General features: G+C 40.9%; 1 protein-coding gene across 1 annotated transcript in view; it reads left to right on the top strand.

Annotated features, from left to right (window-relative positions):
- TSPEAR (thrombospondin type laminin G domain and EAR repeats) overlaps nucleotides 1-14,273 on the top strand; it is a 73,644-nt gene extending 59,371 nt beyond the window's left edge. The window contains exons 11-13 of the mRNA XM_075181382.1: nucleotides 2,940-3,130; nucleotides 8,610-8,711; nucleotides 11,305-14,273. Of these exons, the coding sequence (XP_075037483.1) occupies nucleotides 2,940-3,130; nucleotides 8,610-8,711; nucleotides 11,305-11,458 (447 nt within the window). The 3' untranslated portion in view covers nucleotides 11,459-14,273. The remainder of the gene's footprint in view (nucleotides 1-2,939; nucleotides 3,131-8,609; nucleotides 8,712-11,304) is intronic.
- Nucleotides 14,274-26,290: the final 12,017 nt, after the last annotated feature.

The following is a 26,290-nucleotide window of genomic DNA, read 5'->3' as shown; positions in this document are numbered from 1 at the left end:
CCCCACATATACAAACCATAAAATAAAGACACGGACACCGACTTAAGTTTGGAATAAAAAGGTCCTTTTATTACATTATTATTTTTTAAACTATTTATTTATTTATTTTATTTTATTTTATTTATTTTATTTTATTTTATCTATCAAAAACTATCAAAATGCTACAAACAATTTGGACCTTTTTCTTTATAGAGGTGGTGAAGAGCAAGGGCAGCCAGCTAAAACCAACATAAACCAATACGGTGGAAGATCGCCTCCTTTCCACCAACCCAGGTTAAAACCTTATCTATTGGCCGGTACTACACACTATAGATTAACTCAATACCCTCTGAACTCAAACTGGTCAAGCCCTTTCTAGGCAAAACCTGATACTCCTTACTAGAGTATCAATGAGTCTAATAACATTGAGGGAACCAAGGCTATATCGCCAACACTTAAGTACCGTATGTTTACCAACCATATGACTGCCATGCTCTCCTGCCATTCAAAAACCTCGCTCCTCGTGACGAGGAAATATAACAAATATAACTTGAAAACAGGGCGGGTGGGTGGGTCTCCATATCCAGGAAACAGGAAGCTCTCTCCTTCTCCCACTGCTTGATATATTCTTTCCACGACACTCCCACTTCCTCCCTATTGGCTGATTCCATCACAGACTTAAACCCCCAGTGGTAAGTAACATTATCAGCTTCACAACACATGATTTTAAACTCCTTCGGCTAATGGCCTCTCTCATAATAACATTAACAATGTACAATTTAAGGTAAAGATAGCCTTGCACCTACACTTAAATAGACTTACTAATTTTAGGCATACTAATGCTGTTAATTAAGGTTATCAGATTACACTGTCACATTCTTATATGTGAATCCCTTTGTTTATTGATTACTGGTCAGATAAAGCAGCAAACTATGAATAAGCCATGGTTAATATGTACAACTAGATACTTAATAAGTGTCTCTTTTTTTATTATTCTTTTTCTGCCTGATTTTTCAATATTTGCAAGGTGCATCGTCCCACTTCATTGATTCTTTATGCTGCATTGAACCCTAAGGATGTATCATTTTTTCTGTGTATATTTGGACAGCATGACTGCTGTATGCTGGGTGTAAATCACCTTTATCTGTTGTGATTATTTTACACTACTACTTCCTTGGACTGTACAGTTTTTACTGTGGAGACTTATGTTGGATAGCAAAGAAATATTATCACTTACAACAAATGGAAGTAGAAGTCTGTGCACTGGTCTCTTCATTATATGGTGGTGTTCTGGATGCTCTTTGCATTGTATTGTGGTCACTTGAATGTTATCTGTATTGTACGTTGGTCAGGATTGGAAGCTAGGGCTTCTGCTTTTGTGGACTGCTACTGCTGACTGAGCTATTCTGGCTGCTGGACAGCTCCTTGCCTTAACTCTGTGTTGTAGTTTAGTTTCATTGATTTCCTGATGTCCCAGAATGTTCTAGATCCTTCCCTTGACTTCCTATAAAAGCCTGGCCTGTTCCTGTCTTCCTTGCCAGATTATTGTGCTCCTGCCAATAGCCCTGTTCCTGCTCCTGCATTCTGCCTCCAGTTACCTACTACTCGTGTACTGACCTCGGATTGTCCTCAACTATGCCTCTACATAAACCCTTTGCCTTATTGCCTTACTGTATACCGATCCCGGCTACTGTTGAGCATTCTTTATTATATAATCCTCTGTGTCCTGTCTTCCATCTTGCCTCTGGACTCCTATTCAGTCTCCGGACCGTTACAATTGGTCATTAGAATACTCCCTATATTGTGTATATCTGTCATTAGGCTGCTCTGTATTGTATGTTACTAGCATGCTCTCAAAATTGTATACTGGTCACTAAGATCCTCTCTGAATTGCATGTCACTAGGAAGCTCTCTTTATTTTATATCGGTCACTGGGATGTTCTCTGTATTGTATGTTACTGTAATGCCCTTTGAATTGTATATCTATTACTAGTACTGGGCAATCTATTACGCATAAAAGTACAATACCTGCTCTGTCTTACTTGCAATACATCCCTGTTATTTCTCCATCAGTATGCAATGTGCAGTCTCCTTTCTATAGTGACATAATTTACTCCTCACTAATTTGATTGATACTATTTTAGTATGCAGTCGCCTGTCTGTACTGAATGATGCCATTTAAAGCAGTTTCTGTTTTTCTGTCATTCATGGTCAGTAAAATAACATAACATTACCTCTAAACTGTCCTGATTCCGTCAGTACTGCCCCGATTTTGAGCCAGGAACATGAGGAACAGTTGGGGGTATTCGTCACTCTTCACTTTTGTTAAATACAGCACAAACCAGTTAGTGGTGCACGCATCATGTAAAGGAAGAGAAGATGGAGGTGGTTGGAGGGAGGCCCTGCCCATGCCTACCACAATGCTGGCCACACCCACTCCAGCGGGAAGCTGTTTCTCACAGTAGGCCCTTCATAATTTCAGTGGGGAACCTCGAGAGGGGGTGGCATTCTGGCATTGCTTGGCTCCCATAGGCGCCAGGCCTTGTAGCAGCCCTCCCTAAAGTTCCACCACTGGCAGCATAGATTCCCGCTAACAGTATTGTTTCTACTACTTTTAGTTCTATCCCTTTTCCTTCATGTATTTCTTTGTGCAGTACTGCAGAAGACAGCACTTTATAAATAATAATAAAGAGAATAAGAAGGATATTAATTAAATTTGGTGATTACCGGTGTGGGATGAACTCTGACTGAAATTTTCTGATTGACCAGAGCTGTTCTGACAAGAGCAAAACAATGCATAGTATTTTCAACATTTTAAACTATTAATACTGCTTTAGTTCCACTTTAATGGGACTTTTGAAAACCTGAACATGTTCTCTGATAAAAGCAATAACCTTTATCTTGCACCAGAAGGAACCCTATCATTTTAACATGATGACAGCCTCCTTGTTATTTTTCAGACATTCGGAGCTTCAGACTGGGAATTTTTCAGGATAAAGGACCGGTTCTTTCTGGCTGTCGCTAACAGTCATAATTACACAGTGGGGATACAGATGCAAAAACCAGAAGAGTATGCAATTAACTCCACCATATACGAGTTGAACATTACCGTACAGCAGTTTGTCAAGTTCCAGGATGTCCTCACTTACAGGTAACGCTCTGTTCTGGCTATTTAAAAACTGAGGGGTATAGAAACAATCTCTATTGGAGCACATGAAACAGATAGCATGATCTAGGGTGCAGGCTTAATTTCACTCTTCTCTAATCCAAGTGTTTCATTTCATATCTTCACTGCCATTGTAAATTGAATGCTGTATATTGGATTGTTAAACAATTTTGCACAAGGATTTCTAAAGTAAAAAGAAATGTCAAAAGGCACGTTTCTGCTAAATTGCTTTGCTCTTGTTTGTAATATCATGGGAAGGATTAGCAATGTAGTATGATGATAGAGAAAAGTTGATCTGTATGCTGAGTGAAGTAATGTTTTTGTGAATTTCACCTGATATCAGTTTTTCCACCTCACTATTCATCACTCTTAAAACTAGAGATGCTCAGGCTCGGTTCCTCGGAAACCGAACACATCCGAACTTAGGGGATCCGAGTACCGAGCTGAGTCGGCTCAGTACTTTCGTGCTTTTTTGGATTCGAAAACGAGGCAAAAGGTCATTGTGACGTCATCGGATCTCGCGAGTTTTGGAATCAATAAATACCGCCCTCCATGGGGATTTAGCGCAATTTGAGAGAGGAATACAGAAGGGGTAGCATAGAGTGTAGAGCAGTTAGGTAGGCAAAGTTAGAGAATTGAAAGAGGAGGGTTGTAGCAGTGTTAAAGTAAGTAATAAATCACATTCAGGAGAGCTCCATAGCTCCAGTGTTAAATCTCATTGCAGAAAAATGCAAATATTATTGCTGCTGTCAGGGTTGGTGTAATTCTGCAGTCCAATTCTACTGTGTTATATAGGTAATACACAGATAGGAGAGTTCCAGTGTTAAATCTCATTACAGAAAATACAAATAATAATGCTTACAGGGTTGATGTAATTCTGCAGTCCAGTTCTACTATGTTATATAGGTAACACACAAAAAGGAGAGCTGCGTTGGTAATTCTCATTGCATAAAAATAAAAAAACTAGTGCTGTCAGGGTTGATGTAATTCTGCAATCCAATTCTACTGTGTTAAATAGGTAACACACAAAAAGGAGAGCTACATTGCTATTTCTCATTGCAGAAAAATACAAATACTATTGCTGCTGTCAGGGATGGTATAATTCTGCAGTCCAATTCTACTGTGTTATATAGGTAATACACAGATAGGTGAGCTCCAGTGTTAAATCTCATTGCAGAAAATACAAATAATAATTCTTACAGGGTTGATATAATTCTGCAATCCAATTCTACTGTGTTATATAGGTAATACACAGACAGGTGAGCTCCAGTGTTAAATCTCATTGCAGAAAATACAAATAATAATTCTTACAGGGTTGATATAATTCTGCAATCCAATTCTACTGTGTTACATAGGTAACACACAAAAAGGAGAGCTGCGTTGTTAATTCTCATTGCATAAAAAAACAAACTGGTGCTGTCACGGTTGGTGTAATTCTGCAGTAAAATTCTACAGTGTTATATAGGTAACACGAAAAGGAGAGCTGCGTTGCTAAATGTCATTGCTGAAATACAAATATTAGTCCTTGCAGGCTTTTCTTCTGAATTTGCACCAAAAGTGTACAGTGTTATATACACTCAAAAACAAGAGCTCCATTGCTTCATTGCTAATTGTCATTGCTGAAATACAAATACTAGTAATTGCAGGCTTTTATTCTGAATTTGCACATTATCAAAATAGATTCACAGCAGTAAACAGAAGCGCAGGGGCACCAAGCAGCTGCTGCCACCAGTCATGATGATAGTAATCCCTGTACGTCATCTGGTAAAGCCTATGTAAAAGTACATAGTGTATTTAAGTCAGGCAAACAAAAATGTAAAAAAACACCTTTTACCTTGGTCAAGAAAAAAAGAGCTGTAATCCAGGCAAAGTTATCTGCAGAAAAAAATAAAAATGCAAACATGCCATTCTACACACGCAGTGGCAAAGAAAGAATGAGGCCTTCGTCTTTCCCTATGAGTGCGAGATCTGAAACTGTTACTGAGGCATCTTCTTGTAAGGTCAGTCATGACCAAGCAAGACCTTGTCATTCAGACTCCAAAAGTGGTGCCCAAATACTTTTACATGTAAAAGCCGAGCTGGAAGAAAACAGTAAGGCATTAGAGGAAAATGTCTGTTCAGATTCAGAAATGACACCAATCCCTGGGGAGAGTCCATCCACGAGTGCTATGTGTAATCGTGACCATTCTGATAGCATTCCATGGACCCTTTCAGCATTTCTGCTGATGTGTGCATGAACAGCCCGAGTGTAGCCGGTGATACTCCAATTGAGGATGCCACTTTGGAATTGCTACAGGATGAGGGGGATATATGTGTAGTCAAGGAGGGCGCTAATGAGGATGTTGAGGCTGAAGATGATGACAACAACATCTTACCACAGTAGAGTTAATTAACAGCACTGTTACCTTAGGTGCCTTAAGGCCATTGTTACCTTGTTTTGTGGGGGGATCAAACAAACCAAGCACTTCAGCCACAATGAGTGGCACTTTTGTGGCTGAAGTACTTGGTTTGTTAAAGTGTGCATGTCGTTTTTAAGATCCAACATAAGGGTGGGTGGGTGGACAATTCCATCTTGCACAACTTTTTTCTTTTCTGCCACTGCTGTGTGGCAATGTGTCCTAGATGTGCTAGAAACTACCGTGTGTTTGAGTCATTGCTCTGTCGCTTACCATCCAGTCAGGTCGCTGTAGTATTTGTCCGAAAGTGTATGAAAATAATATTGTGACCTGTGAGGTGATCAAAATTGACTGCAAATGACTTGAAATTAGTGTTATTGAGGTTAACAATAATGTAGGATCAAAAAGGAGCAACAATTATGTGATTTTAGCATATTTTAGCACTTTTTTAAAAAAACATACAGATCTAAAACCAAAACCAAAATACGAAGCTAATCCAGTCCAAAACCAAAACCACTTCACAGGAGTCAGTGAGCATCTCTACTTAAAACATGTAAGAACTGATTCAAGAGACTAAAATGTCGATTTTGTGCTTATCATCCACAAAATCACTCTGCGCATGCCTAAAACCGGATCAAACACCACAGAACGCAGTCATGTTCAATTTCTCTTCGAGCGCAAAGGACACTCACTACAGCCTATTCAGGGAGGAAATGGAGTGGGGGAGGGGCTTTTGGCTGTAGTCAATGTACAGTAAGGACGTGCCAATCACAAGCGCATTCAGCAGTATGCGATTCTAGCTCTGGGCATCTCTGTTTTTTTTTTCTGTGTGTTCTTTTGTGAATTTATATTCCACATAAGTATTGGACATATCGTGCAATGTCTTGTGCAGAAGAGCTGAGCAGACCTATACTCGAGTTTATCACCACGCGTATCTTCAGATCCGTTCCCTGTTGAATTCAGGTGTGCGCAGACCGGAATTACATGCGTTCTGAAACAAACACACATTGTGCTCAGTATGCGTGCCTTGATCAATCAGGCTCATAGTTTGTAACTTTGAAACAAACTGTCTAACAGTAGACTAAATCAGAGCCGTAACTAGGGCTGTGCGACCGGGGCATCTGCCCAGGGTGCAACGCTGAAGGGGGGCGCAATTTAAGAATATTTTAGGTTAATTTGGTTCAAATTGAGGGCTAGTGGGGCGGCATTTGTCTTTCTCGCCCCAGGCGCTAGAATTCTAAGTTACGGCTGTGGACTAAAGTAAGCAGTTTACATGTGCACAGATGTGCTGAGCAATGCAACAGCTTTTATTGAACAATTAGGATGTCTTGTATATAATCTCTCCTGCTCAGTGAATTAAAACATGCGGATGTAATTAGCTACCACATAACCACATGTGTATAATCTGTCAGTGAGCAGATAATAAAAAGCCAAATGGCAGAAGTTAAACAGCTTGGTTCATGTTTGAACCCTGGAAACATGTAGCAAATATATACTGAAGATATACAGTATGTTAGTAGTTCTATGCTCAAACCAAAGCCTGATTAATGCAAAGACCACAATGGCCTGTAACTAGTGTGACAGAATGCCTATTGCTTCAGCATCTTGCCACAAATAATACTTGACTACTTGCATGACAATGTCTGGAAGACCTCCAAAATAGTGAGTGATCTTTTAGACTCTTGAGGGAGCCTTCCAATCTCACGGCCGGAGAAGTGGTGGGCAGAGCAACAACGGAGGAAACAATAGGGAGGACAATTTGTAATAACTACATCTGTATGCTGGGGAGGGAAGGCCGTTTTCTAATAGCACACCTCAAAATAATGATGAAATAAATAAAGTTTATTACTGGGGGGGGGAGTGGTGCTACAAGAAAATGTTGGCGGCAACAGAGACAGTATATGTCCCACCTGCTGGTGCTTGATATGCTCTTCTCTGGCACTAGATACACCCATGGGTGGAGCTAGACATAGCCTAAGGTGGAGCAGGACATGCCCCCTTCGGAGGTGTAAGGTGTTTCTTGCACAATGTTCCTGAAATTATTTTCCAAAAAGTATGACACAAAAATTTCCATTTTTTTTAAGTATAAGTAAATCAATGATCATTTTTTATTACTTTTAACGTGTTTATTTTTGGGGAAGGGGTGGCGCCATTGAGCACCAAGTAGATGGGAGAGCAGCACAGAGTGGCCTAGGGTGGAGAAGGTTAGATCTTGGAGTGCATTAGTCAGTACATGTATAGCTTCACTACAAAATGGCTCCTAGTCCCTTGCCTCAGCCTCCATTTTGGAATATTTTGTTTGTATGTGCCTACATTAGTTGCAGCTTCCTATTGAAAATCAAAGTGTTCAATAAAGCTACTTCAGCGGTCGTGGCGTACATATTGCTTGCCAAAAATGCCAACTGTTCTGTTTCTAGATATTCCACTTATTTAGCAATTCTCTCTGGTTCTGTTATAAATAGAGCTCCCTTTTTTTCTTGAAGCAGACACAACACATGATAAGATTAGTTATGCTCAGACTGTGAATGCCAGTACTAGCTTTCATTTGGCTACAATACATAGACTGTCTCTTGTATGTATGTATTTACATGTGAATATATGTAAAAGGGTCCTCGCCATTTATAGCAATGCTATCATCTGTGGTAGACCCCAACCACCAAAAAAAAATCCAGAGTCTTTCTTATCTCTATGTCAGGATAGCTATAGCAGAAAATAATCAATGAAAAAATGACTTATTTTTAAATAAATATTTTTTTCATTGGCAGTTATTTTAAAATAGATTTTTTTTTAAAAAAAATCAACAAATAAAACTGAAGGCCATGGTCTTGGTAACACATGCACATATGCCCTGTGACAGGCTAGGTGAAGTGCTAAGACACTGCTCCCAGCCACTATCGCCATTCAGTTATGGCTGCAATATTTTGTTGATAATTCACATCAATTGTTGTTTTTTTTTAAATGCTGCGATAAGCGTCAATATAAAAACAGCCCTATAACCATTTCTTAGTAAATAGACCCACTAGCCATTGTCCTCACCTCCTTCTCACCCACCCTTGTCCTTCTTTCAGTGCTGTGGACTGGGAGTTCTTCACAGTCGGAGAGGATTATTTCCTGGTTGTGGCAAATTCTTATGATGGTAACTCATTTTCTGTCAACAGTGTTATATACAGGTGAGGTTTTCATATTATTGCACTATGTGCATTTGTAATAAAGCATTTTCATTTAGTGATATCCCTATCTGTGAATTATTACTCAACCAATAATAGACAGAGTCCTTTACGTCATAGCAACGGATTCTATGTAGCTTCACTATTGCTGACTAATTCTACCAGCAGAGCTGTAACTACTCATTTTAGCAACTGGGGCAAGAAGAAACACTGACACCCTCTAGCCCTCAACTGTAACCAAATTAACTTAACATTTTCAATATTTTGCATCCCCTTCAGTTTGCTCTCTGGGGAGTTTTCCCTCTCGCATAGTTTAGTTATGGCCCTGACTTGAATAAAACATATAACAAATACAAAACACTACTACTGCAGAAGCAACAAGTTGGATGTAAGAGTCTTTTGCTCATATTTATTAAAAAATATTGCCAGAGCATCTGAACATTACTCAGCTGTCCCACCGATACTGGCGGGGTGATTATGTGTGAGCCGATGCAAAGGAACTGGAAGCCTCAATTTGAGCTTTTAGTTCTATTAATAAAAACAATTTAAGTAAAATAAAGTATCTAAAGCACACACACATAAGCAGCCTTATAGATATTATATAATGCTGTTTTTCCTTAACTTAATGCATATTATTTTTTAATAAGGAAAATTATTCAAACAGTAATACATTAATAAAGCTTTATTCCAAGACAAAAGTATATTTCTTAATGATCCTGTTCTGGTAAAGGAGTCCTCACATGGTGTCACCAGAACAGGCATTGTGATGGTACAAGCACTCCCGATGTACTTGATAAATAGGTTCCTCCATGCAAAAGCATACATGAGCTGGTGCAGGTATCACTGACAACAGGGTTATTGATGGAGGAAACTATATTAGTTAATAGGACAAAGTAAAAAACTTTCATAAATAACCCACAATCTCTCTCTTTCCCTCTATCATCATCTCTGTTCCCCTCTATCCCCATCTCTCTTCCACTTTATCTTCATCTCAATTCCCCTCTATCTCCATCTCTATTCATCTTTATCTCCATCTCACTTATCCTCTATCTCCATGTCTATTCTGCTTTATCTCCATGTTTATTCTGCTTTATCTCCATCTCTATTCTGCTTTATCTCCATCTCTCTTCCCATCTATCTCCATATTTCTTCCATTTTATCTCCATCTCTCATCCCCTCTATCTCCATCTCTCATCCCCTCTCTCTCCATCTCTCATCCCCTCTCTCTCCATCTCTCTTCCCCTCTATCTCCGTCTCTCTTCCCCTCTATCTCCGTCTCTCTTCCCCTCTATCTCCGTCTCTCTTCCCCTCTATCTCCGTCTCTCTTCCCCTCTATCTCCGTCTCTCTTCCCCTCTATCTACGTCTCTCTTCCCCTCTATCTACGTCTCTCTTCCCCTCTATCTCCACCTCTATCTCTGTCTCTCTTCCCTTCTATTTCCCCCTCTCTCCCCCTCTAGCTCTGTCTTTCTCCCTCTCTATCTCTGTCTCTCTCCCTCTCTATCTCCATTTCTCTCCCTCTCTGTCTCCGTCGCTCTTCCTCTCTGTCTCCGTCGCTCTTCCTCTCTGTCTCCGTCGCTCTTCCTCTCTGTCTCCGTCGCTCTTCCTCTTTGTCTCCGTCGCTCTTCCGTTCTGTCTCCGTCGCTCTTCCACTCTGTCTCCATCACTCTTCCGCTCTATCTCCATCTCCCTGCTGTTCTACCGGTATCTGTATAGCTCTCTTCCTGTCACTCTCTTTCATTTTGCTCCTAATTTTGCATTAATATTTCTGTTATCACGGGAAACCACACAGATTTACTGGTCGAAGATGATGGTATCTGTGGGGAAGCAACAAATTAAATATTCTGATGAGAGGAGCTTGGTGTATTAAATACAAGTCAAGTGGTGGAGAAGGTGCACTTAGGTTGACATTACCAGTTTACCAGGGTATACTCTCCACAACAGGACTTGACTTTCACATGTTTTGGAGATGGCAGAAACCAGGCCTCTGCCTGTACATTTCTGACCTATACCTATGCACCTTCCTGACACACTTTCTATGGTAAAGTACATATCTAGGCATACTTCCCAAACAGTAACAAAACATTGAAACACTCAAAGCCATACATGTAATACATGCAGACTACTCTCATGATTAGTTTAAATCATATGATGAGATTAAACTGATCAGTATAAATAAACTGATCAGGACAAAAACTGAAATATTGAAACAAATGAATATTTTTCTGTAACAATTAGGCCCATTCCCGTACTCGGATTGTATTGTGCACCTGCATATTTTGTGGTTAATAAATAATCTTTATAGAAACTGCAGGTAGGAAAATATATTAAGTATGTTCGTGTTATGGAAATATACATTTAGGATGGGGATGAATTATTTCTTGATTAAATTGAACTGCTGTGATAACAATGGGAATCTCATGTACTGTCGACTATTGTATCCTATTCTTAAGCAATAATAACTAGAATGCAGTGGAAGGGTAATGGGCTGATAAGTATCAATTTTAGGTGTGATGACGACACTATATGGGTTAAAAGAGGAAGAATAAAAACTTTCTTACATCATTGCCTATTACATTTGAAATCTTTCTTCCCCAGGTGGCAGGGGTATGAGGGCTTTGTGGCTGTCCATTATTTGCCCACTTATGGCTGTCGAGATTGGGAAGCATTTAAGACCAACAATGGCTCCTACATCATGTATTCCAGTGCCAAGGAACCCACATCAAGGGTACTGAAGCTGAGGACTGTCTGAATTTCAGAAAAACCAACGTAAATCATTGAATAATGGTGCACTTGATGATGAAGACATCACATTTACTTGCCTAAAATGTTGACATGCATTTTATTTTGACCACTGCGTGTCAATATGACCTCTTTCTAACATGGCCTTACACTGTTATATGATATAACACTGGAAGGTTGGTTCTGAAAATAAGCCTATTCTAGTCACCCTGTTGGCTGTAAGCTTTGATGCATGGTTGTATCTGCTGGAAAGAAGGTGTGGGCGGAGGTACTTGCAATACTGCTCTAAGACACTAAACCATTAAACAGCAATGCAGCCTTGCTGTTCCTTACAGTGCAACTGAGTTTTCAGGGGCAATGCCAGGTAGCCAAAAAAGGGTAACCATATCTGTAATATATAAATGGACTGCACAAGAATCAATTTAGCAACAGGGATTATTTTGAAAGGAATGCACCCCTGCAGTACACTTATACATATCTTTTTCCACAAATGTGCCTACTTATCCACATAATGCGCACGTAGATTCACACCCACATTCCGGTCTGTTCCTACTTTGCAGGACTTTGGGTGTAGATGGAAATGCACGTGATGGAAACTGTAAAAAGGCTTCAAAGTTTTGCTATTAAATTAAATTAAACTTTTATATTTTATTGTAAAAGCTAATTTGAGGTACATTTATGTCATAAATTAATCATGAAAGAGTGGATGCTTGGATTGTCATTACATGCATCACTTTGTGCGATTCAATCTTTTTGTATTACACTGGTATGCACATATAAATACGCATATTCACATCAAATATGCCTGTATGGTTAAAAGGCATTCCATTGAAAGTATAGGATGACTTCCAATTTTTGGTGCCTTCTGAGCACCCCGTATAAATTCCTTTTGTGAGAAGAAAACCTCTCTGTGCCCAAATCCATTCAGCTCCATCAATTAGAAGTTAACAAATTGTACACTCCCCACAAACAATGCCATCTCGACATGTAGTTCCAAGAACTTTCCATAAAAAGGGGTGCATAACATCAAGAAGGGACACATGTGCTGCTGGGGTGCATGTTTGAACTTTCTCAAATGATCCCTCATGATTAAACAGCTTTTGAGATGGACCAAGCCACTTGATTAGCAAATGAAGACCCAACCTTCAAACTTGCAGTGACATCACTAGATGTGTCTCTGTGTTTAAATCTTCTAGCATTGGCATTTCTGCTACCTGGGAGACTTGCAAGGCTTTTGCCTCATTGTCCCTCTTCTGTTTTTCCATGCACAGATGCATTTTCTTTTTCCATGTAGCACACAAATACTGGGCATCTTTATGAAATTTAGAGTTTAGCTAAGATGCGCATCTCAAATTTAATCTGTCTGTATATTTTAAATTTACCCTTGCCCCTGCAGCTCATCATGGGAATACCAAGTTACCAAATTGCACCTTCCAGCTGGATTCTCTACTGACTCTAAATGATTCCTAATATGTTTAACTCTCACTTTATAAACAGTTTTGGAAGCTCATGGATGTGTATTAGCACTCAGCTGGAGCTCACAGAAAGTTATGAGTACAGTACTTTAAGCGATTCCATCATGTCCACACATTCTATATCATGATAGTTGTCATAAATGAAGAAATTGTCAAATTTTGCTTTTAGGTGCAAAATTTGTACTACACCATAGCAACCAAACACTCGCTTTCATTGTTTAACCTTCACTGGACGGATAAAAGTTAATAGCTGAATGGTTGCTGCGGCTCAGTTCAACTCCCTTTAGGAAATGAGCCATTGTCACTGAAGTAGAATTTAGTCTGATTGAAGTTATACATTTTGAGTGGTAGTTAACGTGTTACTTTTTTACACACATTTTAATATTTATTACTATGTTTTGTTTCATAAAGTCGACTTATTAGTGGAGTTGTCATCATCAGACTTTCATGCCACCTCATCCTTATTTTCTTGGTGCTACTCAAAAGTTATTAGAGACTACTAAATGTTGTGACTAAAAGCCATAAATTCATATCCTTGATTATTGTAGATAGTGGTTTAATGTTAGGTCTCTATAACAGTGATTAGCTGCAATTGCATTGGTGGTAAAAGTACTGCCAGTGTCATTTGCCATGTATAAGCTTGCTGCCTTGAAGGCATACTGTAGCTCATTGTGTCCTATGGGAATCATTGCTGCAACTAAAGATGGAGCAACATTTTTAAAACTGGTCCATGAAATTTTCCCCTTTCCCCTGCTTTTGACTGAAAACATTCTCACATTTTGCTGGTAGAATTTGGCCTAAGTGTCATCAGTCCTATCCCAACTAGAACACACAGCAGAATGAACGCCCTGCTCTATTCATTCCACAAAAGCAAAATGTACAAATGTAGTGCCTGATTTTTTAAGGAAAGTAAGGCAAAGCAATGAGTAAGTTTTCTCCTGGATAAAACCATGTTACAATGCAAGGGGTGCAAATTAGTTTATTATTTTGCACATAACTTAAATACTGGCTGTTTTTTCATGTAGGGCACAAATACTTGATAGTTTTATTTTTACACTAAACTTTAAAGTTGATCTAGGACATGCTCTACCCCAACTATAAATCTGTCCCCACATTTTAAATTTAGTTTTCCCTCTAAAGCAACATGGTTTTGCCAAGGTGCAAAGTTGCTCATTTTTATTTTTGCTTTACTTTCCTTAATGAATCAGGCCCATAATGTGTGTCCTATTCTGATGCAAAACTCATTCTGCTCAAAAATTCACAGCAATTTTGCTCATCTTTAGATGCACACAACATGATTGACATCTATATCTGCATATTTGTCCTATACGATGATATTTATATTGTATAAATACACCTATTTTGAAAATACAATTGTAATGGTTTTTAATATATCAATATATTTATTTTCTATCCTTGACTGAATATAGCAGGGATTGCTAAACAGATTTATATGTATTTAACAATAAAATTATGTAAATTAAATGATTAATTTGTTTTACTTTTTTGAAGGAAATATGACATTTTTGAAGGTATAGTGACGATAAAAAGTATTCACAGTTGTAACTGCAGCTGCAGGTACTTCTACAAAGGACTAAAACGAGGGGGATGAGAAACAATGCAACCAACGTGGGTGAACACTTCTATAGCCACTGTTTGGTAATAAATATCAATGTATTCATTTGAGTGATGAGTAATAGTCACTGTTCATTTATATTGAATATTGATGAGTACAGAGGGGGACCTTGCCCAGGGCCCTGCTGCTTCGGTTGTGACCAGTGCAAAGTGGAGCCACCATTCTCTCAGGTCATTTACTCCAGGTCCTGTCGCAAATGGGTGTGTGACCAATGCAGGGTAGAGGTACCACCTTGCAAGGGGCGTGGCTAGAGGTTTAAAAGCACTAAGCCTCTCTATCTCCCCTCAGCTATCCTCCACTATAAACTTCCCAGATAGAGTATAAAAGAGAAGGAAATTACAGTGATATATTTACCAAACCAGCTCTGCCAAACAGTGATAAAAAATAAATATACTGTAGTTCATAAAATGAACAAATACATTTCAATGTGGCATGTAAAGTATATTTCTTTATATTTTTGTCAGTGTATTTTTTCTTTAACCCATTATTGATTGAAAAAGTATCTTCAGTTTTTATAAAGGTACAATACATTACATTCAAGGGTACTGCGGTACAGCACAGCTGTAAGCACAATATAAAGTCAGCCATAATCAGATATAATCAGACTTACTTTTTCGTACAATAGAAGCCATAAAGTATAAAATATGACATCCTACACTATACATAAAGTACTGCACTAACCATGCATCATTTAAACAACACAACAGTTTCAAACAAGCAATGGTTGTGAGGCTTCTGCTGCTGCTGCTGGGCTGGTTTGGGCTGCAGGCAGAAGCAAGGTGGGTGTTCTCTGGGAGGGATCCTGGCTGGGCTTCCCTTGTCCTGAAGGCGGTGGAGGCAGTCTTCTGCAGTGAAGAAAACTTCTTCTGCTGGGGTTGATCCTGAAGTTTTCTCCCGCTGGAGAATCTAGCAGAGCTTCTTTCGATCTTCCTTGTCATTTTATTGCTTTCTTGACAAATGTTTATAGCAATTTTGCAGAAGTCCTGAGAAGAACAGTTTATTGCATAGGAAGCAAAATGCAGCACAGTCTCACAAAGAGTTTGGGACACCAAATGAAGAGTTTTGGTAATATTAGGGTGGCCTGATTTCTTATGGTCATTGGCATCTTGAAGAACTTTCGGTCCTTAGTTCCCTGTGTATAAAGGAATTGGAAGTGGAGTCTGTAGTGGAGCCAGTTTTAGTGCTTGTTGTAAGCTAGGTGATAGATCTCTAAACAAGTCTCCAGAAATCCTGGCAGCGGGTGCAAGAGGATGCCGAGGTAATGGGCCAGTTTAATAAGGTATAAAGCTTTTAAACCGGAAATTTGCCTTCACATTATTGGTTCAGTGCCGGTACTTAATAATAAATAAAAATCTAGAGAAAAACAAGGATCAACAGTCCTGTCTGGAGTTGAGCCTCTTAGCGGATTCTAGATAGACAAGAGTTTTATGATCAGTAGAAATTGTGATCACCTTCTTGGCTTCTTCCACCCAGTGGCGCCACACCTCTAAAGCCCATTTAATTGCCAGCAACTCTCGATTCCCCACATCTTAATGACACTCTGTCATGTAATCTTTCAGGAAAATAAGGCACAAGGGTGCATCTTGTGATCTATAGAATTTTGTTGAGAAAGAACTGCTCCAGCCCTGATATCTGATGTATTAACTTCAACAAAGAAAGGTTCTTTTAAACCTGGATGGATCAGTACTGAAGTGGTAAAGAATGCTTCTTTTAATGTGATAAAAGCGTAGACGGGTTCCGGAGGCCAGTTATTTGAGTCTGTTCCCTTTTTGGTTAGAGTAGTAGAACCCACCAGCTGAGATAATATAGCCTAAAAAGGTTACCTCATGAAACTCACACTCATATTTCTCTATCTTGGCAAACAGATGATTCTCTTGAAGCTTCAAGAGTACTTGACACACATGGGAACGATGCATGATAATATAGCTAGAGTAAATTAAAATGAAACAATGACAAACCTTTTCAGGAAGTCCCTTAATACATTATTAATAAGGCTCTGAAAGACTGCAGGGGCATTACTTAGCTGTAAGTCTCCTTTATGTACGCAGATGAATTGAACGTCGCTGCATTTAGTTGTTACGTATGGTCCGGTTCAGGCCATGCACAGTTCAAATTTTGGGATTATTTGCACAAAATTCTTGATGATCCTTGATGAATTACTCCCTGCATGTCTAAGGCTGGTGTTAGTGTTATTAACTCCACAATTAGTGACTGGTAACCCTTATATAGAACCTATGGTGTGGGATGTTTTTCACTATTATCAACCACCTTTCCTGGAACCACACTGTTCATTGGTACTCAGATGCACTCTTGACTTGATCCCAGCTAATGAACAACACGTAGACAATACAAATTAAACGGGACACAAAAGTGTAGGGCCAATTGGCAAGACGGGTTAGAGGACAGTCAAAGTACATGAGGTCAATAAACAGGCATAGAGTTCAAGTGCAGACAGAGGTCCAACAGCAAGGTCCAGCAAACAAAGCCAAGATGAAATACACTGAATCTAGCAACAGAAGATATAACAATGTATATAGGATAAAGATACAGGAACTAGAATAGGTAAACCTAACACCAGCAAGGCAATTATGGAAATGAGTGTGTTTATGTAGGTCCTGGCCAATCAGCTGCTGGGTATAAATCATGTGAGCAGAATGTGTTGACTGATCAGCTGCTGGGCAAGGGCTGATAAATCAGCTGCAATGTGGAATCCCCATTAGCAGGAAACAGGGTTGGTATGATTGCTCAGCAACAGAAACACAACAACTCAGCAACACCTGGAATGGATTTCTGGGACAACAGAGCAGCAAAAACAGCACAGAGCAAGAGAAACATAACATTGACAGTTTCTCAATCATTAGATATTTATGTGCCAATGTTCTTAATATCAGTCTTGTAAGGTTAGGTGATGAGGCATTACATTTTGGCACAAACTCAGTGTCACCACTATGGCATACTTGCCAACATTTAAATTTTTTTTCCCGGGAGCTGCAAGTAGGAGGTAGGCGTGTAGGGGGCGGGCCCCCGAATATCGCACCATTTTAGCCCCGCCCCCGTTACATAATGACGCAAATTGACGCCGTGAATCGCGGCGTTTGAACCGTATTCTGCCCACTTCTGGGCAGATCAGGGAGATTTCCACACTCTCTCGGGAGTCCGGGAGACTCACGCAAAATGCGGGAGTCTCCCGGACGTTCCGGGAGAGTTGGCAAGTATGCACTATGGTGGGTTTGGACATTGTGTCTTGTCACAAGTGTGGGAGCTGTGAATCAGACAGATATATTGTATGTGTGAACTTAAGCACCTTAGGTTTCACTGAAGAAGTGTCAATGACACTTTACACTTACTGTATCAAATGAGTGCTGGCAGCAATATTTGTGACCTTGCTTTATAACCAACTTTGAGGGGTTTTCTTCTGGCAGGGTGTTAACCCCTTCGTTGACCTTTTGGACTTTGATATTTGCTTGGAGCACAGTATTCGTGACTCAGCGGCAAGCATTTTCCTGGAATACCCTTCCCTTTAAAATGTTGCGCGATAAGGGCTGTGGCCATTTTTTTTTCTTTTTATTCTATCGTTTGGGGGTAATGGTACTTATGGAGTTGGTTTTCATTAAAAGGAGCTAGGTGCATACATGAGCTGTAGTCATATAACTGATATAAATAGATATTCAGACAGTAGCTTTCATTAACCTAACTATACTAGACTGTTGAAAGCTGGTATCTGATTGGCTGTTATTGGTTACAGAACTACTTTACTCTTGGCACCATATCATTAATTTAGCACTGTTGTGGCCATAAGTGTGTAAACTGACTGAATTAAAAATCATGAATATAACGATAATAATGTAAATAAAACTGTCCAGGCAGCACAATATTGTGCAGTGGTGAAATGTCTCTCTGCTATTTACAATAAAGTTTGTATGTATACTAACAGTAGCCTAGCACAGACACAAGGGTAGTTCTGCAGTAGCTCAGATATCTTAAAACAAGGAGATATGTTACGGAGAGGCTGGAAACATTTCTAAGAGTTTGCTGCAAGGCCAAAATGTTTTTAACCACATATACAGGTGCCTGCCTTGCTCCAAATAAAAGTAGTAGCATTAAATATATACTGACAGACAAATAAGTCCCTTTGCACTGCTTGTGTCAGGTGTTGATTATAGAAATCAGCCACTTACTGCTTAATTTCCCAGCTGTGTCTCTCCTCCTAAGAGCTTTGTAGCAATTACAGAAGTCGGCACTTACCAATACTATTAGCCTGTACCGCGCACCAGTAAACATCAAATGACCATTCCATAATATGTCTCTGCTGGCCTTATATATGTCTGTAGTTAATAATTATAGTAGTTTTTGCTCTAGACATTCTGCTGTGTGAAAGCTTGTCTAATCCATCATTGCTTTGCTTGTAGAGATGAAATATGTTTAACCCTTTAATAACTTATAATAAGACATTTTTACAACTTGTGATTAAGTATTATTGTCAGTTACGGCGCTACCATTAGGGGAACCTTGGTGTTTGCCTGCGGTGTCAATGGTCAGGGAGTGCCTAAAGCACTGAAGGGAAGTAGCTACTTCTAGAAGAATACTCTGTTGCGATTGCTTTTCCCCTGGTGATGATCCTCATCATCAGCATGGATCTTGCAACACAAACCTTGCAGTAGTAAAAATAAAATAAATAAATAATAACAATAAAACCACAGAGCCCCTCCACCCCCCTCCCCCCACAACAAAATACCCCCACCTTAACAAGCCCTAGTACTGCCAGCCTAGGTTGGTACTAGTAAACTCTGGCGAACAAAAAGTATGGGGTTCCCCCAAATATCTTATACCAGCACTAGGCTTTGCCAGCCTGGGTAGGTGGGGACCCCCTGCCATAATAGCACAGGGCTTAAGTTCAGGCCGTGGGATATCCCTTGGTTATATATATGATTGTACTATTGCTAAGAGCTCATTTCGACGGGAGCTCTTAGTGAATTAGTACAGCATTGTGTATTACGGTATTTTGTTTTGCCAACCCCAGGATCCATAGATTTGTTACTGATTAAGAGGATCCATGGCTGTCAGACTACATCTAGGTGTGCAATAAAGAGGGTGAGTGAGGGATGGCCTAGTGGTTAGCACTTCTGCCTCACAGCACTGGGGTCATGAGTTCAAATCCCGACCATGGCCTTATCTGTGTGGAGTTTGTATGTTCTCCCTGTGTTTGCGTGGGTTTCCTCCGGGTGCTCCGGTTTCCTCCCACATTCCAAAAACATACTGGTAGGTTAATTGGCTGCTATCAAAAATTGACCCTAGTCTGTTTCCCTCCCTCCCTGTCTGTCTGTCTGTGTGAGCGTGTGTCTATATTAGGGAATTTAGATTGTAAGCTCCAATGGAGCAGGGACTGAGGTGAATGAGTTCTCTGTACAGCGCTGCAGAATTTGTGGTGCTATATAAATAAATGATGATGATGATGATGAAGGATGGTTGTTTATTTTCGAATTTATTTTTAAACCTGTGTGTGTGTTTTATTTACATTTTTCCCTGGCAGTCATGTGTATGCTGGCACTTGTACTACTACAGACCCCAACTCATGCCTGCTAAGGTGAACCCTCCGAGTGGGGGCAGGGGGAAAGCAGCTTAATATTCCACCAGGGCTTTGCATAAGCCCTGATCATATTAAATATTGTTTTACAGTGGGCTATAATGAACTTTACTGATGGCCTTTCTCAAAAGAGTCAAACAAGAATAATTAGTAGTGACACATGTTCAAGCTGTTGTTGATGTTGTTAGTGTTTGTTGACTGCATGCACAGTTTTGTTTGCCATTTGTGTCTCTTGATCAAAAAAGTTCAACAATAGGGTGTGGCCTGGCAACTATTGAGATAGGACGTGTGGAAGCTGAGCTCCATCCTATTAAAGACTAAAAAATACCTTTTTAGACCAAACTCTGGGCATTTTGACTGCTCCTTAGGTTGCAGACTTCCACACATCCCCCAAAAAGAAGGCGCCCCCCTAAAAACCATAAATAAAATCCACCTATCTCCCGATAGGGGCGCGAGCACCCCCCTTCCAAATTAGGCCCCACCTATCGGCTCAGAATCCTCTCCCTCCCTCCCCCCACCAAAATATTAACGCGGGCTAATAAACATTAACCGCAAATGAAACCCTAGAGAATTAAACCCACTAAGGAAAAACTCGCAATAGACCCCCTAATTTATTTCAGTAAATTTTAGCCACCAACTTTACCCAAGACTAGCCCCTGCCCTCTAAACGCACATGCGTTCCAAGTGCCGCTACAGGAAGCCGCTCGGCCACAGCTACCTCACCCACCACCAGAGAGGCCCCGCATCCCACTGACCCTCTAAAGAGGAGGGATACCAATAATAAACAACTGCACTTATAAGTGCAAGCCGTAAAAGACCGCACATCGCACCCCACACAAATACACAAACCACCTCTAAATATCAGCTCCAGTTAATCTCACACATAGATCCCTGAAGGAGCACCAACATATATACACAGCAACCAAAACACCACCACACTGTCCCCCAGACACAAAACACATAAATACAAGAGCAAACACTACATATGAGCTATAAACAAACAAAAAGCTCTAAACAGAAAGAGCTGCAAACCAGAGCATAAACTCGGATCGTATACAATAGTGATCTATACACTGGTACCAACAGCAAAAATAGAACTATAAACATTGAGCTATAAACATCAACTGCCCCCAACAACACACTCAATATACTTTGCAATAGAGCTATCTACAGAGGAAGCAAAAGAGCTATAACATTTAAATCCGCAAAAAGCTATAATCGCCCGCTGAGATCAAGCATACCAAGTATATTGTCTGTGCATATACCCCTGTCTTTCCTCCCCCTCTATACCCAATTCTTTTCCCCTACAGGCACCCCAAGTTGTGCTACGACAGAACCAACAGAAAACAAGTCCATCCAGTGAAGACTACACACATTGTTGCTCTGCAGCCCATTCGGACACCAGACTTTTTCTACCAGCGGCTGATCGCTCAGGTGGGAGCCCTGCTCGTAGTGTATGGTCTTGTCGCTTGATCTGACATCTCCTGCCATTTGGAGCCCCAGGATTTTACTGGCACTTCCTGGAGATCAACACCTTCACGAGTGCTCCCCTGACATATCTCCCTTGTACCAATCGCTACTCCGGTAGGAGCTCAGTAGGGGGAAAAAAAAGAAAGCGCAGGTCTCTCTCCCACACAGCTGAGAGGCAATTGCAAACCCTCTGGCGCCCCCCGTGAAGTTTGGAATCCACATTGTTGGTACCATTTTGGGAAACCCTGGCTCTGGAGCCTCCTGTTCTGTTTCCCGCCGTTACTACCTAGGCTCCACAGTACCGTCTGCCATCTTGAGCCACCAAGTTCAGTGCTGTGCAATAAAGGGACACCCCTGTCACTCTTCCTCCTGTTCTGATCCCTGGGTGAGTCAGGCGAACCTGACCATCTCCTAACAGTAAGTGTCTGAGCTTATTAAAACTGGTCTTTCTGAGCAACCTGAGGGCTAAACTTGCGGCTGGAGGTCATCTGGATCTCTGTTAGAGATTACCTTGCTGCCACTTCATGACTGTCAGCCTGTCTGCCGCATCTATACCCAGATGCGCCTGACATTCTGGTACAAAGAGTCAATTGCACTCCCCCAGAGGCTGAAAAGACAAGCCCACGTGGTGCCTCTGATTATCACAAGTCTACATAAGCATCTGTCTAATGATGAGGCCACAGATCAATCAATAATGCATCCGACATAAATAAATTCTAGTTGCCACCCACATGCACCACACTTACCTCCCATAGGAGTTATGGGTCCTCACTACACTTCATCAGTGTGGTGAACACAAATCTTAAGGCTACGTCAGTATTGATTATTTCGAACTAAATTTCTTGGGACCCCTACCTGTATACATACTCTTGAAACATAAATGTAAATATGGCCCACAAACAGATCAAACCAGCGAAACCAGCTAAACAGTTACCCTATTTTAAACCCCAAAAGCTGAATTTCTCCCCATTCTCTTCCAAAAGGGCTGAACATAGGAGGCTTTCCTCCAGTCGGAGCCACTTCACCAGACCTCCCATCTTCTGGAGACTCCACAGCCCAGATTAATCCAGATGCTCCGACCACCTTCAAAATGATGCAGCACCTATTCTCTACCTTTAAAACAGATATACTCACCAAAATGTGCTCCTCTATCAAAACCATTCAAGCAGAGGTGGCAGAATTGGGGAATAGGACTGACCATCTGGAGAACAACATGAAGGAGATGGTAGCCTCCCATAATGAGTTGATAACCTCACATGAACAACTAGAACGTTAGGTGTGTATTTTGAGAGACAAGTTGGTAGATGTAGAGGATAGATCCCGTCGGAACATTAAGATACAGGAAATTCCAGAACACGTATCCAAAGACAACCTTCTTTCCTTCACTACAGATCTGTTTCGGAAACTCATACCAACAGCTTCCACCCAAGACTTACTTATCAATCGAATACACAGATTACCCAAAGCTAGAAATGCGTCTGACACTCTGTCCAGAGATACCCTCATTTCTTCCATATAAAGGAGCATATATTGAGAGCAGCAAGGGAAGCGGAGGATTCAGACATTCTTCAAAACTTACAGCTATTCCCGGATTTCTCCCAAGCCACAGTAGCCAAATGTCACTCGTTCCAACCAGTCACAAGAATCCTGAGAGAAAACAACATGCCATACACATGGGGTTTCCCAATAAAGCTCCTGTCAGGCACTGTCCCCGCACTGTCCATACATGCCAGGGACGGACGCCTGTCTCCGATGCTGAGTCGCGCCCCGTTGCCTATCAATGCGACACACTTCCAGTTTTCGCTGCGCGCACATGCACATTAGGTCCACGTCTCGTTGCTAGGCAACGGGACGCTTCTCTCCCCTGTACAGCCAAAATCACATCCATCCAATCAGGGGCCACATTATGGTACTTTAGGCACCTTCTTCCACTATTCTGGTGCCAGAGTATTGGTTTCACCAGCTCCAGCATTCTGTCTCCAGTTTCCATGTTCCTGTTGTTTGCTGTCTTGGTCCTGACTTTTGGCTTGTTCCTGACAACCCTTTTTTCCTGCGATTTGGTATTATCTGCTATCTGGATACTGACCTTCAGCTCGCCTCTGACCTTTTCTTTGGACGTTCCCTGTGTACTATGCTATCATTTGGTATCTGACCCGGACTGCACGACCATTCCCAGGTTTCAGGAAATACAATTGACAACGATAGATTACTCCAGACACCACCTGATCATCCTGGGCAGTATCACGACTATATGTACTATAAATGTATTGTTCAACCAGAGGTTGTCAGACTTGGCAGGTGGAAAAGTCTTTATTCTAACTTAGATAGAAGTATGTTACACGCTTGCTGAAGGTTATAGGAATAGAGTGTATTACTTAGTTATTTCAGAACTCATATTGTTTTGGCTATTGGGTGAAATGACAGAGAACTATAAATCAAGTGGTATCACTCCATGGTTATTGTTACACTGGTTTTCATGTTTGGTTATGGGTAATATTGTATGTGGGTGGTGACGCCTTGTGGTCTTTGGCATGCACCCCAAGTTAAGTATTTTTCCAGTTCCATGTCCTTCCAGCAAAAAATTTGACCCTACAAATAGGGTTATTTTTGTTTCCCCATCCCATAGAGGGGTCCTTCCCCCCCCCCCCTTTTACATTTTTTGGCCCCTCCCCCACTTGTGGAACACAATACCTGCAACAATGCTACTTTTTTGTACAACTAGAGAGTGGAAGAATAATATATCGAATACAGTACCTTCATCATTTTCTATGCACTCCCCTAAAGTAGTGTAAACTATCTCTTAATGCTAGGGGACTAAACTGCCTAGGCAAGTGCTGAATGGCGCTTACCTACTAAAATTAAGCAGACATTCTAGCCCTTCAGGAAACACATTTTGCAGCTAGGGCCCCTCTAGTTGTTAGATACCATCACTACCCCACATGTTACACAGCTAATGGACCCCATAAACAATGTGGTGTAGCTTTATTAATCAGCTCCAAATGTACCTTTTCACTGTCCTCAAAAGTATAAAATAAGAACGACAGATATCTGATCGTAATTAGCCAGCTAGAGAGTAAATGGGTCTCTTTAGTGTCCCTATATGCCCCCAACTCCCGGCAGATCCCGTTCCTGAAGTCTACGCTGGCATTGATAGATAGGATCAGGTGCAGTGTGATAATATTGGGAGACTACAACCTAGTCAGAGACCCTAGACTTGACAGATCACTCGCCTCTAGTCCCTCAGCCGCCCTGACCCCCGCCAACCCTTCGATAGCATTTGGAAGGCTCCTAGTGGAACATGGCCTTTATGACGTATGGAGGATAGCTAACCCAAATGAAAGGGACTATACTTGTTTCTCCTCAGTCCACAATACATACTCCAGCATAGATCTTATCTTGTCAGACAAATGGTCACTTCAGAACAACCGTAGGGTACAGATTCTTCCCATCTCATGGTCAGATCATGCACTGGTAGTCTGGTCCTGGAAGCCCACGAGACAGCTTGGAACTTTACGTCCATGGCATCTATCTGCCCACTTACTTCTCTCTAGAAGCCAAGCTAACAATTAAAGAGACCCTTTTATCATATATACAAACTAATGACCCTAAGGAGACCTCTATCTTCACATACTGGTGTGCCCTCAAGTAGTAAGAGGTACAGCTATCTAGATCGTTTCCAGGATACGGAAAGCAAACCTCCACTATCAACTGGAGCTGGAAGCTAAACTCAGGCTCTTAGAGTTGCAGCATAAACAACACCCCACCAAATCCATTAGTTTGGAGATCTCATTGATCAAGGCTGAATTGCAAAAACTACTCATGGCCTGAACTGTTTTGGCACTGTCTATACTGCAGCAAAAAATTTCTGTGGTGGGTAATAGAGCGGGCAGAATGTTGGCAAGGAAACTGAGGGGTCTCCAGGCCAGCAAACGGATTAAGTCCATTGTAAACCATAAAGGCACTAAATGTTCTAACCCACGTGACATATCAGATACATTTGCATCCTTCTACTCAAGACTATATAATTTACACCTTGACCCTTCTACCCATTACCCAACTGAGAATTATATATCCTATTTTTTGGAGGGACTCCCTCTCCCTTCAATAGACCTCATGATAGGAGCAGAATTGAATGTTCCATGGTCCCAGGAGGAAATTAGTCAGGCTATTAAAAATCTCCCCAAAGGCAAGGCATCTGGGCCAGATGATTACATTAATAACTTTTTCACCACCTTTCATGAGTAACTGGTTCCTATACTAGAGCAACTATTTAATGCTGGCTCAGCAGCAGAGAGTTTCCCAGCTAAAATGTTGGAATCTAACATTATAGTAATCCCAAAGTCAGGAAAAGACCCTTCAGAAAGCAAAAACTATAGACCAATAACCCTTTTAAACTCGGACATTAACATTTTTGCGAAGCTCACCGCTAACAAGCTCTCCTCTGTTATTCCCAAGCTAATTCACCTGGACCAAGTTGGGTTTGTCACGGGCAGACAAGCTTCTGACAATTCCAGGCGTATTTTTCATCTCAGAGAACAGTCCCACAAAAGGGAAGATGCTTTGCTCCTGCCCTCATTAGACACTGAAAAAGCATTCAACAGACTCCACTGGTTATATATGATATGGGTTCTGGAGGAAATGGGGCTCGCAGGGGAGATCCTGAGGTCCATTCTGGCG

Source organism: Mixophyes fleayi, chromosome 7 (genome assembly GCF_038048845.1).
Source record: "Mixophyes fleayi isolate aMixFle1 chromosome 7, aMixFle1.hap1, whole genome shotgun sequence".
In the NCBI taxonomy this organism is placed as follows: Eukaryota; Metazoa; Chordata; class Amphibia; order Anura; family Limnodynastidae; genus Mixophyes; species Mixophyes fleayi.
This window is presented reverse-complemented; position numbering and strand designations above follow the sequence as displayed.